General features: G+C 37.9%; 1 protein-coding gene across 1 annotated transcript in view; it reads right to left on the bottom strand.

The window, feature by feature from the left end:
• Positions 1 to 318: 318 nt before the first annotated feature.
• CHRNA5 (cholinergic receptor nicotinic alpha 5 subunit) overlaps positions 319 to 17,021 on the bottom strand; it is a 1,051,294-nt gene continuing 1,034,591 nt past the window's right edge. The window contains exon 6 of the mRNA XM_044077847.1: positions 319 to 860. Within this exon, the coding sequence (XP_043933782.1) occupies positions 702 to 860 (159 nt within the window). The 3' untranslated portion in view covers positions 319 to 701. The remainder of the gene's footprint in view (positions 861 to 17,021) is intronic.

Raw genomic sequence — 17,021 nt, 5'->3', positions numbered from 1 at the left:
CACATTTGCTAATACATTTTCTTTTTCTTTTTAGCAATAAGCTTAGTAAGGTAGAAGTATATGAATAAGATAGAAGGAAACAGTTTCAAAGATCATTATTCGTGTGGGAGGGTTAAGTATTTGCAAAATATATTAACTATTAATAAAATACAGAGAAGACTGCATCTTCATAAATTTATTTTTGTCTTTGGAATCATAAAGCTAAAGGGACTACAGGGAAATAATATTAATTTTTGGCACTTTCCAACTTATGTAGAGCATCAGTGTAAGCCCATAGTATGTTGCTACTCCAGATTCCAATAATAACGCTGGAATTTATTTAGGTCTTTACTAATAAGTTTAATTTTGAAAGAACAATGCATTTCCATTCCAACTATGTCACAGACTGTAATTTACTAAAATAACTTTCTGTAAAAAAACAGCAGTTTGCCTAGCAATATAGATGCATGACATGCTTTTTAAAGTGTTCATCACAATTTCCGTCAAACTATGTTTTAAAATTGTATTCATATGAACACTTTGCTGTCTTTCCACGGTGACATTTCATAAAGATTATGCATAATAAATGACTGTACAACAGTATGTTACAAAATATCCAGGTAAGTCCCAATGTACTGGTGTCCTAAGAACATGCTTTGCACTCAAAAATGTTCAAAGCTTTCACCAAGCAAACAAACAAAAACATTTCTGTGATGCTGCCCTCAGATATTGTTTCCCACATGGATGGGGACAATTATGTTAGCCCATTTATGAATAACAGGTATGAAGAGTAAAATTGATCCAAGTATAGAAACTGCAAGAAATGTCCACAAGAACATCCGGTCAAGAACTTGAGCAACAAACTTCCAGTCTTCAACAACCTGTAGTAGAAGAAGAAAAAAAAAAGATAATATCAAGCCATTTTAAAGTAAAACAAAAAGTAGATACACTGCTTAGTGCTGGAATAAAAGTTATATAAAGGAATAGTCATTCTGTTAAGCAAATATCCATTTTTCACTTTCTGAATATCCCCTGCAGTTCTCTGGGGCCAAGTATACTGAAACTGAATTTCATATTTGAGTAAATATCAGGGAATCTTAATTGCCATTTATTTCTCACCCACATCTTAGCTTCAGCACAAAAATAAACTTGTGCATTTCTTACACAGTCACACTCATCTACAAGACATTAAATTATATCCACTGTCTTGCACTCCTCAGCAGGCTGCAGTTCAAACATGACTGCTATTATCTTAAGAAATTTTGACAGTATTCAGTTATACAAGCCCCTATTTATCGAATGGCGCAGTGGTGCAGTGGTTGTGCTGTTGCCTCACAGCAAGAGGTTCTTCAGTTTGATTCTTGGCTGGACTGCCTTCTGTGCATAGTCTGTATGTCCTCCCTGCATTCGTATAGGTTTTCTCCAGGTGCTCTAGTTTCCTCCCACATTACAGACATACATCTGGAGTGTTTCTTCTTGGGCCTCTTCTGAAAATTGGCTTCTTTCCAAGTCGGACTTTCCCATTAAACAAATGTTAAATAAATAAAATAATAGCCACTGTCTTGCACTTCTCAGCAGGCTGCAGTTTAAATATAACTGCTATTCTCTTAAGAAAATTTGACAGCATTCAGTTATACAGGCCCCAATTTATACTGTGCATATATGAAACAGCTTTCTCAAAAATAGTTCCACCCATTTGGAGCAATCTACAAAAGAACATTAGTAATACGTACCAACTACTACTGACTTTGAAGAAAATGCTCAGAGACCACCTGTTCAAAGAAAGGAAATGTAAGTGCTAGAGACATGGGCTAAATAAATGGTGCACTAGTTCTTCAGTTCCACTTTAATGGTGGTTCCATTCCAAAGTTTGCAAGTTTAGTCTGTTTGATGATGCAAATATAATTAAACCCTCAGCCTTTTTTGTACACCCATGCAATATTTACAAGCCGATTCCTAGTCGATTACAGTATAGTAACACCTTACAGTGCTGCGAGCTATGCATATAATTTCATACAATTTTGTATTTATAATAAAGTTTAAATAGCATATTCTAAGCATGAATACCGTATGCATTCTTGTAAATATTGTTTAAGGTTTTACTTATTCACAGTCATACCTTGGCTGTTCATTGTTCATGCAATCTTTATCAAATGCTGTAATGGCACAGTATTTTTTTTCCAAGTACATTTATTACTTGTTATTGTCTTCATAATTACCAAGGTTGTAGCTGAAAGGGTTACTGGATCACTTCATTTACCTGGTTAACAAAGTATTTACTTAAGTATGTTTGCATATAGGTATGTATGTACGTTTGTATGAATGAATAGATAAATAACTAGCTAAATAAACAAAATCACTATCAAATTTACTATGCTGCTGAGTTGAACAGATAGCTCTTAGCATTTGACGGATACTTTGAGTTATCAAAAATGTATTTTATAGATTCAGAAGATATATTTATGCATTCATCAAGTTTATTTGCCAGTTTTATTTTTTTAACATCTTAAAGATGGAAAAGGACAGTAAACAGAACCATCTGATCTTGCACTCAAGAGGTTCAGCATGTTCAAACAGTTTTAACAAGTTTTAATAGGTTCATAGGTAGGTGCTAGGCTATCTGCCCAAGGGCATTTATAAGCCTAGCCAGAGTGTGTCAGCTTTCGCCACCCCATTGATTAATTAAGTGACCCTCTGTCAAGAAGAGCCAATGAAGTGATTCCCAGGGGTGTATTTTCTGTTACCCATCCACTTGTCAAGGTTTCTCTTGAAGAGTGTTAGTGAGGGGCTCTGCCTAATGCAGTTAGGAATTTTGTTCCAAAACATGGGGAGTTTCTGTGACAGGAATCTATCCCTCCAGCATGTTCTATTTATTGTTGTGACGAGGTTTAGCTCACTAGAGCGAGTGGCTTGCAGTGACTTGGATTTCTTTAGGTGGAGCATGTCCATCAATTCTGAGTTGGACATGGCTTTGTAAGTCAGGCAGAGATCACCTCTGAGTAAATGGTATGCCACTGAGTACAGTCGGAGTTTTTCCAGTCGGGCTGCATAGGACATATGTTTGAGGCCAGTAATCCTCTTGGTGAGGTACTTTTGTGGTCTTTCCAGCTGTTGGAAGTGTCTTGTGAGGTACATCCCAAATGGGGCATTGTACTCTATGATGGGTCTGATGAGTGACGAGTAGAGGGGCACTATAACCTCTCTAGATGCGAACCCTTTAGTAATTAGATGGGCTACATAGAAGGATTTCCTAACTATTTTGGCAATATGCTTGTCAAAGGAGAGATTTTTATCTACCTGGGTCCCCAGATCTCTTATTACCTCTTCTGTATTAAGGGGGCTGCCACCTATGTGGTAATTCATGGGTGTTTTGTTTTTCCCAAATGGGATGACTACGCATTTTTTGGCATTTAGCTTGAGATGATGATTTTAACACCAGGTGTCCGTCTCAGTAAGGCCCTTCTGGAGAATGTCCATGTCAGCCGGAGAGTCAATTATGGCTCCCAGTTTGTAGTCATCGGCGAACTTGGTTAGCCATAGTCCTCCTGTGTTTGCCTGTACTTCTGAGAAGTATATGCCAAAAAGTAGGGGTCCCAGGACCGAGCCTTGTGGGGCACCAATTGTGACTGGTTTAGAGTCGGACCTGGAGCCTGCTATTCTTACTGTGTGAGTTCTGTCTGTAAGCCAGCTGGCAACCCATCTTGTGACATAGGGGTTTATGTTCAGGCTGGTGAGTTTTTCTATAATTACCAAGTGGGGAATGATGTCAAAAGTCTTGGTGAGGTCAAGGTAGGCTGTGTGAACACCTTCCCCTCATCTATGGCCTTGGTGACTGTCTCAAAGAAGTCAACCAGGTTTAGTAGGCATGATCTGCCCTTAACAAAGCCGAACTGGGTCGGGTCAAGTATTTGGAGGTTCCCAATGTCTTTGTTAATGACTTCCATGATGATGCGCTCCATAGCCTTGCAGACCAGGCTAGTCAGGCTTATGGGGCATTAGTTACTAGAGTCAGTTGTGGCCCCTCCTTTGTGGAGCAGAATAAACATTGCTGTGCCCCATTCTATGGGCATGTAACCTGTGGAGAGGCTGAGGTTGAACGGTGTGTTTAGGTGGGGGGTTAGTTCATTCTGTAGTTCATGCAAGATGCAGCCTGGGACACCACCTGGCCTCATTGATGCTGTGCTTTTGGCTTTTGAAAGGGCTGTTTTCACCTGTGCGTCTGTGATTTCTGGGACACTACATTTTTCCAGTATTGTTGTGGGCCCTTTTGGGGGTGAGAGGGGGGTGAAGTTTGCACTGAATTTATCTGCCAGGATGTTGGCAATATCAGTAGGTTCAGTATATTTTGTGCTATTTTGCACTAGCTCAGAACATATCTGTGAGTTGCCACTTAGATTCTTGACATAGCTAAAGAAGGCTTTGTGGTTATCTTTTGAATCCTTGGCTATTTTTCTTTCAAAGTTAGCCTTGGATGATTTTATGAGGAACCTTAGTTTCTTATTGATAATGATCAGGGATGTCTTTCCTTCTCGGGATTTGCTTTTTTTCTGAACTAGTTTCTTCCTTCTATTGTATAGCCTGGTTATGGCAGGGGTCCTCCAGACTGGTTTCCTTCTCTTTGGGGAGTGAGTCTTGCTTTTTTTCTGAACTAGTTTCTTCCTTCTATTGTATAGCCTGTTTATGGCAGGGGTCCACCAGACTGGTTTCCTTCTCTTTGGGGAGTGAGTCTTGGTTTTTCTAGGGATGGCATGATCCATGCATCCTTGTAGGTGCTCATAGAGTGCATTTGTAAAGGTTTCTGCATCTTGGACACTGTTATCCTTTAGCATGGGGGGCTGTGAAACTTACCACGTCTGTCTTAAGCAAGGTGAAGTTTGCTATAGAAAAGTTTTTCACTATGGTTTCCTTGGTTGGGGGTGGTGGTGTGGTGTGGTGTGGACATCCAGAGTGATTAGTTTATGGTCTGATCGAACCAGTGATGGGTTGACTGCTGGTGCGGAACACCTGTCGCCCATGTTGGTGATGACCAGGTCCAATATGTTTTCACCTCTGGTAGGGGAGTTTACCATTTCATCCAGGGCATTTGAGTTGATAAATTCCAGGAAGTGCTGGACCTGGGAGTTTGCACTTGAGTAGTTTTCCCAGTTAATAGTAGGGTAATTGAATTCACCTAATATCAGGGTGTTTGGTATGACCTTCATGTTTTCCAGTGTCTCCAGAAAGGTGGAGTGGTGGTCCTGGATCATGGAGTGTGATCTGTAGCAGGCTACAATTTGCATTGCAGATTTGCCCAATGTTAGTTGCTCATGGATGATCTCAGCGGTATCATGCTGCACCACTAACCTGGAGGTGTAGTTATCCTTGATGAATATGGATACACCCCCTCCTTTTGTGTTTCGGTCCATGTTCTGCAGCCAAAATGTTTGGTATGAGTTGTAGCCCAGTAGTGCTGGGTTGCTCTGTGGAGCCTTGAACAAGGTTTCAGTTACTGGACAGATGTCGACATTCTCTATACTGAGGAGTGCTTCGAGCATGTGCATTTTGAGATTTAAACTCCTGGTGTTGAGCAGCATGACCCTCATTTTTTTATTTGTGCTGTTTACAGAGGTGTGTTTGAATTTTGAGCCTTGCCTAAAAAGGCACTATGAGGGCAGCAAGAGCCTTGGCCAGTATTCGAAAGCTTAGGGGTGACAGGTGCAAGCCATCTATTGCGAAGCAACGAAACTTGTCGAGCATGTCGTCCCAGGCTGACAGACACTGGATCCTCTTTGAACATATAGTATTATGTTTATGTCTTGCTTCAACTTTTGTCTGCACATCTAGAAATTATAGTACTTATTCATACCATCCAAGGTCTAGATACAGGGCCATCTATATTCTGCCTCTGGGAATGCTCAATGTTGTATACAGACAGTTGGTTTGTCTTCAGCTTAATGCTAAAGATTCTTCTCTCAGGCTTGCTAAATGACCTAACCAGTATTTGTGCATTGTCATTAGTTATTTACTACATCCCTGATTTAGTACTGTCTTCTGCAAACTAACTGTAGACTCTATGGAGCTAATACTCTTTACCAAAATGTGCAACCAATGTTCTGAGAAGGCCTGTTATTGTTAATCATACTTTGAATTTCTTCACCCCTGTGGAGTTTCCAGTAGTGTTCCTTTATTTTATTAAAAATGTCATTGTTTCTCAGAGATCAGGTGTCTCTATGCTTCTTCCAGTAAACCATGTATAATAAGGTAAAGAGAAAGGTGAACTTAATACATTATGCAATCATGTTTTGCTTTACTCAGGTAGCAGATGTCCAAAGAGTCATGTGGGTGCAAGTGCACACACACACACACACACACACACACACACACACACACACACACACACGCACACACACACACACACACACACACACACACACACCTATACACTATTATGTTGTAGAATTTAATTTATTAACTTGAACACCAACTGATAGAGCTTCATGCACTCACTGCTGATTGTTACTGCTATCTTTGTAAATGCCAGTGAATTGTAAAAAACAAAAAAGAAAAAGGTGCCATACCCCCATACTCCCAAAACATACATATACAACCTCTGAGGTTGCACAAATTCAGAAAAAGTATATTTACAAGAACAGTCTGTGTGTTTGTGAATCACATAGTGGAATATTCAGCTGTTAGCAAATGAGCCATAAACAGCTAAATAGCAAGCAAATGAAAGACAACAATGTCATATCTGTAACACAACCTTTACCACTGGAACTCCTTCCATATTCAAGTAAATGTGCTTCTAAAGACTCAGTTCCGAAAAAACAAAACATCCACTTCAGCATCCGGCTATAGACAAATTGTCATTCCTTATCTACTCAAAGTTATAGAGAAGCTACTATACAATCAACTAATGGGATACATATCCAAATATGACTTTTTCTTTAACAAACAACATGGTTTCAGGAGTGCTCACAGTACCAGTACTCAAACTGCTCTTTATAACATTAGCATTGATATTTATGAAGCAATTAATGACAGAAAATTAATAGGAACCCTATTTAATGATGTAAATTCTAAATCAGAATGTGCAACAATGCCTTAAATGGATTATTTCAGTATTTACCAAATAACACTTTCATAGTTAAATACATACAGAACGCATTAGAAAGCACTGCCTTCCCATCTGGATTCCCCTCCCATACCTTTGTTTTCATTTTTTATAAACAACGTACCACTTGACCTACCAAACTGTTTGCTACACAATGAAGTGAAGGGGAATGTGTCAATGTGTCAAAGTCAGTTCGGTCAAAATCTATTAACAAAAAATGTTTAGTTGAAAACACTTTTAGCATTATTCCCTTTTCTCCATTATTGTGTGACTTCCTAGTAGATATTTAAGTTCAGGGGATGTGAGGGTGTCCTTCCCCATGGTGGGTGTGGGGGCTTTCCCTCCTGAAAAACAGATTTTCTTTTGAGTTTTGCCAAAAGTGCTTTCGAATAAATATTTGCGGTCAATTTGCATTCGACCAAACAGCCAGTCTACCAATATGAATCCACAGTGAACATATCACTGTGTTCAGCTCATGCTGCTCATCAGCAAAACTCCATGAAAATCTGCAACAGAATTACAATATGGAACTGGCTAACTAAAACGGATTTAGTCATCAGCTGTAAAACAAATACACTATGGTGTTTGGAACTTTTCAAAAAGTCAGAACTAACCCTAGTGTATCTATTACCAACCCTCTAGTAACACTGTTATGTGCAGCAACACAACAAATATACTTTGAGATCCTGTTCGACCAAAACTGTACTTTTCCATGCATGTATACAATATAACAAGCATTGTCCTTAATCAGCAAGACTCGTATACAAATGATCTAAACCTACTTCCCCCTTGAAACAAGAAAAGCCCTAGCAATTCAAATCATAATGCCCAAGGCTGAATGCTGTTTAATTGTATTTATTCTTAACACTGTGCAAAAATACTCCAGGTAGCAGTTAATAAAACCTGCAGGTCCATATCCTTCATAGAAAGACAAGGTACTTCCCTCAGTCCAGTGCAGCGAAGGCTTTATCACCGGTGAGATACTACTTTATAGACGTTATTAGCAAAAAAGGCTTTTCCAAAGTTGCATCAGCTCTGTGGAATTCATTACCACAAAGTATTTATAACCTCAACCATTTCAATAATTGAGTTAATTAAATCAACAATAATCATTTGGAGGGCGTAGTGGTGCAGCAGTAGCATTGTTGGGTCTATATTAGATCATCGAAACAGCAGAATTTCGAATTATCTAATATTGAACCCAATATCGCAAATGCTGAAAACAGCAAAGCTGCACAAAACTGAATTCTTTCCTAGGGAAAGAATTTAAGTTGGCCGTTGTTGTGGCTTCGCTGTTTTCAGCGATGCGGTGGAAAGTTATGGGTTGGGTTAAGGTAAGTGTGTGATTGTGTGAAAGTTGGGTTAGGGCATGGGTTGGATGAGTTAGGGTTAGGTCGTGGGTCAGGTAAGTGTGCGATTGTGACAGAATTTGGGGTTAGGGGCTGGTTAAGTGAGTTAGGGTTAGGGCGCTGGTGAGGTGAGTGTGCGATAGTGAGAATTTGGGGTTAGGGGCGGGTTAAGTGAGTTAGGGTTAGGGCATGGGTGAGGTGAGTGTGTGATAGTGAGAATTTGGGGGTTAGGGGCGGGTTAAGTGAGTTAGGGTTAGGGCACGGGAGAGGTGAGTGCGCGATAGTGACGGACCTTAGGGTTAGGGTCTGGTTTAAGGTAAGTGGATAGATAGTAGTGTATGTGCAGTGTAGTGTAGGGTTAGATGTAACTTTTAAATGTATGTGTGTGGATTGCTGCTTTTTAGTGTGCTTGTGGTGTGTGTGTGTTTCTCGGAACAGCAAATTTTTTTCCTGGGAAAAAATTTGCTGTTTTGAAGTTTTGATATTGTTAGTGTTCAGGTTTTGCAGTACGATGTTACAGCATTCGATAATGAGCCATTTCGATGATCTGATATAGACCCGCATTGTCATCTCACAACAAGAGATTCTCCAGTTCGATTCGCAGCTGGAGTGCCTTCTATGTGGAGTCTGCATGTCCTCCCTGCATTCATGTAGGTTTCCTCTGGGTGCTCCGGTTTCCTCCCACGTTACAAAGACATGCATCTGTAATGTTTCTACCTGGGCCTCTACTGAAAATTGGCTTCCTTCCAAGTCAGACTTTCCCAGTAAACAAATGTTAAATAAATAAAATAAATAAAAAAAATCTACTGTAATTCCTCAGTGATGAACACAAGTGTTCTAGTTTTAATATAGACTAACCATAGAACTGAAAGCAGCATATACTGACACACACAAGCTTAAATAAATGCAATACTTAAACTTTTACTACAAACCTAATTGTACATTTGTATATACTTCATTTTATGTACATAACTTACTACTTACTATCACCTTACCTTTATATATTTCTTTAATCTAATGTTATGCAAAGTTATTTTTACTTCTATGTTGTAGTAGTACTAGAATTTAATTGTTTAACGTTGCCGTCTCTTTGTACTGACAACTTCTGTATTGTAACTACTAAATTTTTCTTATTCAAAGTTGTGACTACTTATATAGCCTGGGAAGTAACTGAAAAGAGTTTTTGGGTCAGACTACCAACCTGGTTAAAAAAGAAAATTAAATGTATGTGTGTGTGTGTGTGTGTGTGTGTGTGTGTGTGGGTGTGCTTGCCTGCACGCACCTGTATTCTCACATGTTAAGGTCTAGACAATGATTTATTAGTATTTAGCATTGTTGTTTAAAGGCATTGGTTATCTGGTCAGTGCCAGAATGCAATACCCCTTGCATGCAGTCTGCTTGTCCTACCCATGTCCATATAACGTTTCACTAGGGGCTTTAGTTTCTCTTCCACATCACAAACACATGCTGACAGGTCCAATAGTAGCCTTACACATTGTCCATATGTGTGTGCTTGCAGTTGGTGTGTGTGAATGCACGCATGTATGCCCTGCAGAGGACTGGTCTTCTGTTCCTGTGCAGCAGTAGACCCATGCCTTGTGCCCACTGCTTACCAACATTTGACAACACTGTACCTCTGAACAGGATAAATTGGTTTTGAGAAATTAATGAATGGATGAGCATTTTTTAATCACAGATGTCTTTTCAATGTTTTGGACCAACTCGGCACGTAAAAATCTACTGCCAATCATTAGCGGACTGGAGTTCTGCTGTGGCGACCCCTAACTGGGAAAAGCCGAAAGACACAACAACAACATTGAGACAAGAAATAAATATCTTCTTCCACTTTAAGACAATGTAATACATTTTAAACCAACTACAATGGGTATTCAGAAATACAGTACTCCATACAATCCTGCTTCTAGCAGGACTGAATAGTGCTTTATGAGGGAGACATAACAATCTACTAAACCAGTACAGTGTTATGAAGGTTTTGACAAAGAGAACTATAGTGGTTTTGCTGAATATTGCAAAATATGGCAGCCCATTGGTGGGGGTGAGGCACAGCTAATGTAAATTAACCTTGTGCTTTGCTTCCGAGCAATAACCGTGATCAGAGCAATGCACTAATGTGATTCAATGACTAGTTTCAGAATGCTATTTTGTGAAGCCTAATGAAGACCGAACGCAGTATAGTCATGTTGTACACCGATTACTGTCTATCATATAAGTGGGCCTGTTACCATAGGTAAGTAGTGTTAGACTGTGTGTGTGTGTGTGTGTGTGTATATATATATATATATATGTACTGGGATATTCGTGGAACTTGGTGACTGTCCTAGTATCTGTTTGAATGTGTGTGTGTGTCTGTGTCTGTAGGTGCTTAGACTTGGGAAACATTAATGAGCCTTTGTTCAATGTGAATCTCATGTCTTTAATTACTTATTTCTATAGTGCTACTACAGCTAACCCAAGAAGCGACAATAGTGCTGCAGTAGTATTTACTCTTAATACTCCCCTTTTATATCTATACTTCTATCGTTTTGGCTAATAAACAATAACAGAAGGCTAAAGTCTTTCTACATTTAGGTTCATAGGCAAGTACTATGCCAGCTACCCTTGCTGGTCATTTTAGGCCTAGCCACTTTCTCTTTTTGTACTCAAAATAACCTATCTCGTTTGGATATAGATTGGCCTTACCCATCCCATGGTCAATAATTACATATTACCCCCTAATGAGAATAACTAGGATCATATCATAGATAATTTGAGGGGACCTATGCATGGGATAAAACATTTAAGAGTTGCATCTATCCATTAGAAGTCCAGGGAGAAGTCCTGGAGTAAATTTTCTATTTCTCATCCATAGATCTAAGTTGCTTATTTCTTAATTAGCAAATCAGAATAAATGGAATACAAAGCTTGAAAGTTACATGCAGTGGCCACAAATGTTACTTAGCGTCTATGCATCTACAAAAGAGTGTCATTGTGTTTGTATGTGCTGTACTTTTTCTGTAAATTGTCAAAAATAGACAAAATGCAAAAACAATCTAGTATTTTACATACACAAATCTGAATAACTTTAATATAATAGTAGCTACTAAGACAAAATAACTAAAGTGGTTTATTCCCAACTAGCTACAAAATGAGGGATGTTTCCCTTCATTTGATATGCTATATTTTAATTTGTAAAGAGAATTAGAAAAAATTCATACAGCATATGTTTTCTCCAGAAATATAATATGGCTTAGTAACACTTAAAACATTGCGTGTACATCATTTTGCAATCTTGAATGGAGTAGGTGGATTCTAAAACCAGACAACTGGAATTAATTGTCTCTCCCATTTTACACTCTCTCTTCAGAAAATTCTTAAATTTATCTCTAGCTCCTTTCTGTCCATTCAATATGCTGCTCAGCTGGGGTGAACTCTACCCTGCATACTGCTTACGTATATTCCCTTATTGCTCACCATTCTATGTAGGCTTAAAAAAGTCCATGTTAACTGTGGGAGCATTTACAGCAAACTGAACATTCTCAACAACAGGGCTACTTCAAATCCAGAAACTTACCTACTACTGAAACATTCCTCAGGCCATTGTCCATCATCTCCCCTGCAGATGCTGTTCAAGAATGTAGAAGGGAGTGACAAATCCAAAACTGGGGGGAGGAATTAATTTCAATTAATTACACACACACACACACACACACACACACACACACACACACACACACACACACACACACACACACACACACACACACACACACACAAATACTACTCTACTTGAGCAATCACACTTTTTATAGGACCTTGCATCTAAGTGAGTTATTGTTCAAATACTGTTTGGTGATGTTATAAAGATCTTCCTCTCCTATTTTTATTAACTTTCACTAGATTAACAAAATAAACTTTACTTTCTTAGATAATCATAGTCTTGGTTGACCTCTTACTAACAAATCGAAGTACACTTGTTAGTTTTTGGATTCTCATAAATTATTCTTTCTCTTACTTTTCTGAATCTTGTTAGAGCATTTGAAAATTCTATTGCTGAAAAAGTTAAAAAGACCCCCCTGAGGGTGTAACTATGAAAACTCTCCTGAATATTGAGAGTTGATGTGACAGATAATGCTATCTGTTTTTCATTGTCTAAATGAGTGTTTATCTTTTACATACACAAGTCAAAAGCAAATGGGAAATAAGATTTCATCAAATGCTGTGTATATGTATTTAAACTTTTCTTTTAGTCTCTATATTATGTTTTAAGTATTGTTTGCAATTTGGATGAAAGTGCTTAAATAAAATTATTCATACCTGCATTGGACTTTTCAGTGGTTTTCTTATTGGTTGTTTTTTTTTTTTCATGCTTTGTGCAGGGCATTTTGCTTATTGATTACTGTATCCTGTTACAGCCAATGAGTCTCTTTTTAACATCACCCTCATTAACATTCATGGAAGCTGTATTAGTTCTCAGTTCTTTCCAGATCTATCAGTGCATACTGCTCTGTCTAATCCACTTGATCCTTCAAAAACTCAGACTTCTACCAGCTGCTGTATCTGGGTGCTCCTTTTCTCCTAACAAAATACTCTCCTTTCCCCTCTTCTTGCTTCAGTCAAGTGAGTTTAATATTGTTATACTTCAATAAATGTTTATTTCATTCTTCTACCATAATATCATGTTTGTATCATTTTAGGTAGCTCCTGTAGGCATTATACTGTTTCCATGATCTGACAAAGTAATTTGGTGAACGCACTATTCCAAAGTGCAGTATTTAAACATTTCTTAAAGATGTGTGTTATGTACATTTCTCTGTAGGATATTCATGTATCTATGGAATTTGAAGGACCTGGTTCATATTAGGAAATGTATTATAAAAAGAACATTCTTATGCTCTGCTGTAAGAAGTAAAGGTACTAGATAGCAACTCCACAAAGTTCTCCACCACTACTTGTTTGACTCTATGGTCACTGTAACTGCCAATCAGTTTATTTATTGAAATTAAGATGCAACACCAGTACCAATTAACTCCTAAAGATGCCTTAAAATATTTTTGGCCTGTAATTTCTGCACACATCTTCCATATCACCAACCACAATTAGCTATTTGGTAAACAATGAAACACAGATCACCTGTGCTACCACCAGTCAATGAGCTCTGACATATTTTTACTTAGTTATTCAACCATACTATTAGAATATAAAGTTGTTTGCTTGCTTGAAAAAATGAACTGGGGAAGACCAACTTGTTGTGTGAAAGCACTTACCTAACACTGCAAATTTACCTATTTCTGTTCTTTGATTCCAGTATATATACAAATTAAACTATTACCTGTAATTAACAAAATGAGCCATCAAGTCTTACTGGATGAGAAGAGCACAGAAATAGGTATTACTCAATATTAGAATTCCTTAATAAATTTTATTGCTTCTACAGATGTTTTAAAATTTACTGTATAGGTAGTACTAAAGATGCTCTCCACCTATCCACCAGTTTATTAGTTCCTGTTGACAACCTTGTAAATCCAGTCAGACATCACTGCATTTGTGGTAATGGGTCCATGGCTTATCAGTGAGTTTAAACCACTGGAGAACTGTGGTGACACTACTTTTCTCAAGCCAGACTCTAATTCTTTGCTTATTAGAAAACCAAATCAGAAACAGAGATAAAAGGTACCCTGGGCATCAAACTAAACGAATGAATGATCAATCAATCAATCAATCAATCAATTAATCAATCAATAAAAGGGCTTAACCCAAAATGACCTCTGCAGCATGGAATTCCCTGCCCAATGAAACTAAAAGAAATAACCCACTTACCCATCTTTTACTGATGATTACCCATCTTACATTATACAAACGTTGTCTTTTGATGTCACTTTGATAATGGCTAAACAATGTTACAAAGTGTACTATGATATGACAGACAGGTCTCTACCACATCTCCTCAATATTTATTTTATCAAGTTTATATTCAAAGTTAGTCTGTCTACTATGCTAATTTAACTTGCTCATTCCATTCTCACACCTATATCATTTAAACACTGATAACTGCTCTATTTTTATAACTCTGATGTCTGTAATGTGTATACCTTTTGTTGATTATTTTTGATATATGTACTAAATTGAAAATGCCTGCCTTGTGCCTGAGTCATGGCTGAAAAAGGTTCCTTGAGCCAGCTCACCCACCTTGCTAATAAATGAATAAATAGATGAAGTGTTAAATGTAAATACCTTAACATTAAATTTTGTAATTTATGAAGGATGCAGAAAATCTGAACTGTGAAATCTTCTTCTTAACAGAGTACCAATGGACCGTGCTATAATTCTTTACTTTTTATTTTTTCTACTTACACAATAAGCTGAGATGCTCATCGTTATGATCATTTCTGCAGCCTTAATTATATGGGTTATATCCTACAGAGGATGTAAAAGCCAGCCAGCTTCCAGAGATTCAGTACTTCAGAGCATTCCTGCATCTGCGAAGAGTTATTTTCTGCGGGCTTTCAAGGACTGATGGTCAGCTAATGCTGTTCCATTGCTAGGCAGACAGGTTCCCTTTGGGGGAAATATTCCACATTATTGTTTTACTTCAAAAATTCAAATTACATTAAAAAAAGTACTTTTAATCTAGGGAAAGTGCTTTTATCGACTGTCTTTTGACTGCTATGTACTTTTAAATGGGAGTACACTTTTTTACTTTTGTGTTAAAAAATTTATTAAAAGTTTCTTGAAGCTACTTTTTCTGTGGATTAACTGTGGATATTTTACTTTTTGGGGCTGAAAAAAGTGCTTAAAATGCTTTTGTACTGTATTTTTTCCTGGGAAAAATGTTCTTTTTTGCTACTTTCCTATTTTAATGACTACTGCTGCTATGCTTCCCTAGGAAACAAGCACCATTTTTGATTTGACTATGGAATAAAGTACAGTTCCCTCAGTGGGATCTCAGCCTAGCTACAAAAAAGAAAGGTTGTTAAATAGCCTTTGGCATCACAGCAGACTGGTAATTTGCCTCAGCCACAAGTGGGTGACTGCTGTGGCCAAAGCTGGTTCCTCAGACCACTCATCTTTTTCGTTGGATCTCTCTGGTGTAGTCCATATAGCCACTATGGATCAGGGATTAGGTATATCCTCTGTGGTTGTTGGGATCCCTTCAGTGGTCAGTGTAGAGCCAGTCTTGCTGAACATGGGAGCAAAAGTAGGAAAAATACAGAAAACTAAACATTTATCTACTGCTATGTTAGTTATTCTGGACAGGAGTAATTTATTGGTCTTGGCTCAGGGGCTTGTGCAGGCTCTTGATGCTTCTTTCTGGTTTCTGATAAAAAAAAATAAATAAATATATATATATATATATATATATATATATATATATATATATGGGTCTACCTGACATGGTCGACAGTTCATATGGTTGACAGTTTATTTGGTCGACAGTTCATTTGATCGACAAGCATTTTAGGTGGGGGGCTTCACCCCCCACACCTCCCAATGTGGGGGGCTGTGCCCCCCCCCCTAACTATATATATCAACTCCAGGGTTGCACAACATTGGGGAAGGGGGCAAATCTGCTTGTCGACCAAATGAACTGTTGACCAAATGAGTGTCGATTATATGAACTGTCGACCATGTGAAGGGGACCCATATATATATATATATATATATATATATATATATATATATATATATATGGTTCCCATTCAGAAGCCTGAAACATCATAAGCCTGAAAATCAAAATCCTGAAACCAAAAGCCTGAAAATTCAGAATCCTGAAAACTCAAAATCCTGAAAGCCCAAAATCCTGAAACTCAAAATCCTGAAAACACAAAATAGACATACTGATGTCATTGTGGCTTTGCTATTGTTAGCCCTGTAGTGTTAGGTCATGCGTTGGGGTCAGGTAAGTGTGCAGTTGGTTTTATTTTAGGGTTAGGCGTGGTTTAAGTGAGTTAGGGTTAGGGCACAGGTTAGGCATGTATGCAATAGTGACAAATATTGGGGTTAGGGGCGGTTTAAGTGAGTTAGGTTTAGGGCGCGGGTCAGGTGAGTGTGCGATAGTGACGGACCTTAGGGTTAGGGTTAGGGTCAGGGTCAGTTGGTAGATATTAGTGTCTTTATAGTGACATATTAGCATTATTTGTGTTTTCAGGATTTTGAGTTTCAGGATTTTGGGCTTTCAGGATTTTGAGTTTTCAGGATTCTGAATTTTCAGGCTTTTGGTTTCAGGATTTTGATTTTCAGGCTTATGATGTTTCAGGCTTCTGAATGGGAACCATATATATATATATATATATATATATATATATATATATATATATATATATATATATATATATATATATAAAGTTCAAGAAATAAAATCTGTAGAGGATTGTGAAGGGACAGATGCATTTTTTTTCTTCCTCTGTTTTTTTGATTCTGATGAGAGTGTGGTATCTTACTCTCCCTGTGAGGTGTTCCCTTTTCTGAGACTATTTCCAGGATCAACTAATGTTTTCAGTGGGAAAATACTACATTTTCTAAGTTCCTTAGAAAATATTTTGATTTCTTACAAATGGAATTTCCAGAACCTTCTCCTATCCCTCCAGTTCTGTCAGCATCAG

Source organism: Protopterus annectens, chromosome 7.part0, assembly GCF_019279795.1.
Source record: "Protopterus annectens isolate FY-2018-M chromosome 7.part0, PAN1.0, whole genome shotgun sequence".
In the NCBI taxonomy this organism is placed as follows: domain Eukaryota; kingdom Metazoa; phylum Chordata; order Ceratodontiformes; family Protopteridae; genus Protopterus; species Protopterus annectens.
The sequence above is the reverse complement of the archived record's forward strand: the minus strand, read 5'-3'. Positions and strand labels throughout refer to the sequence as shown.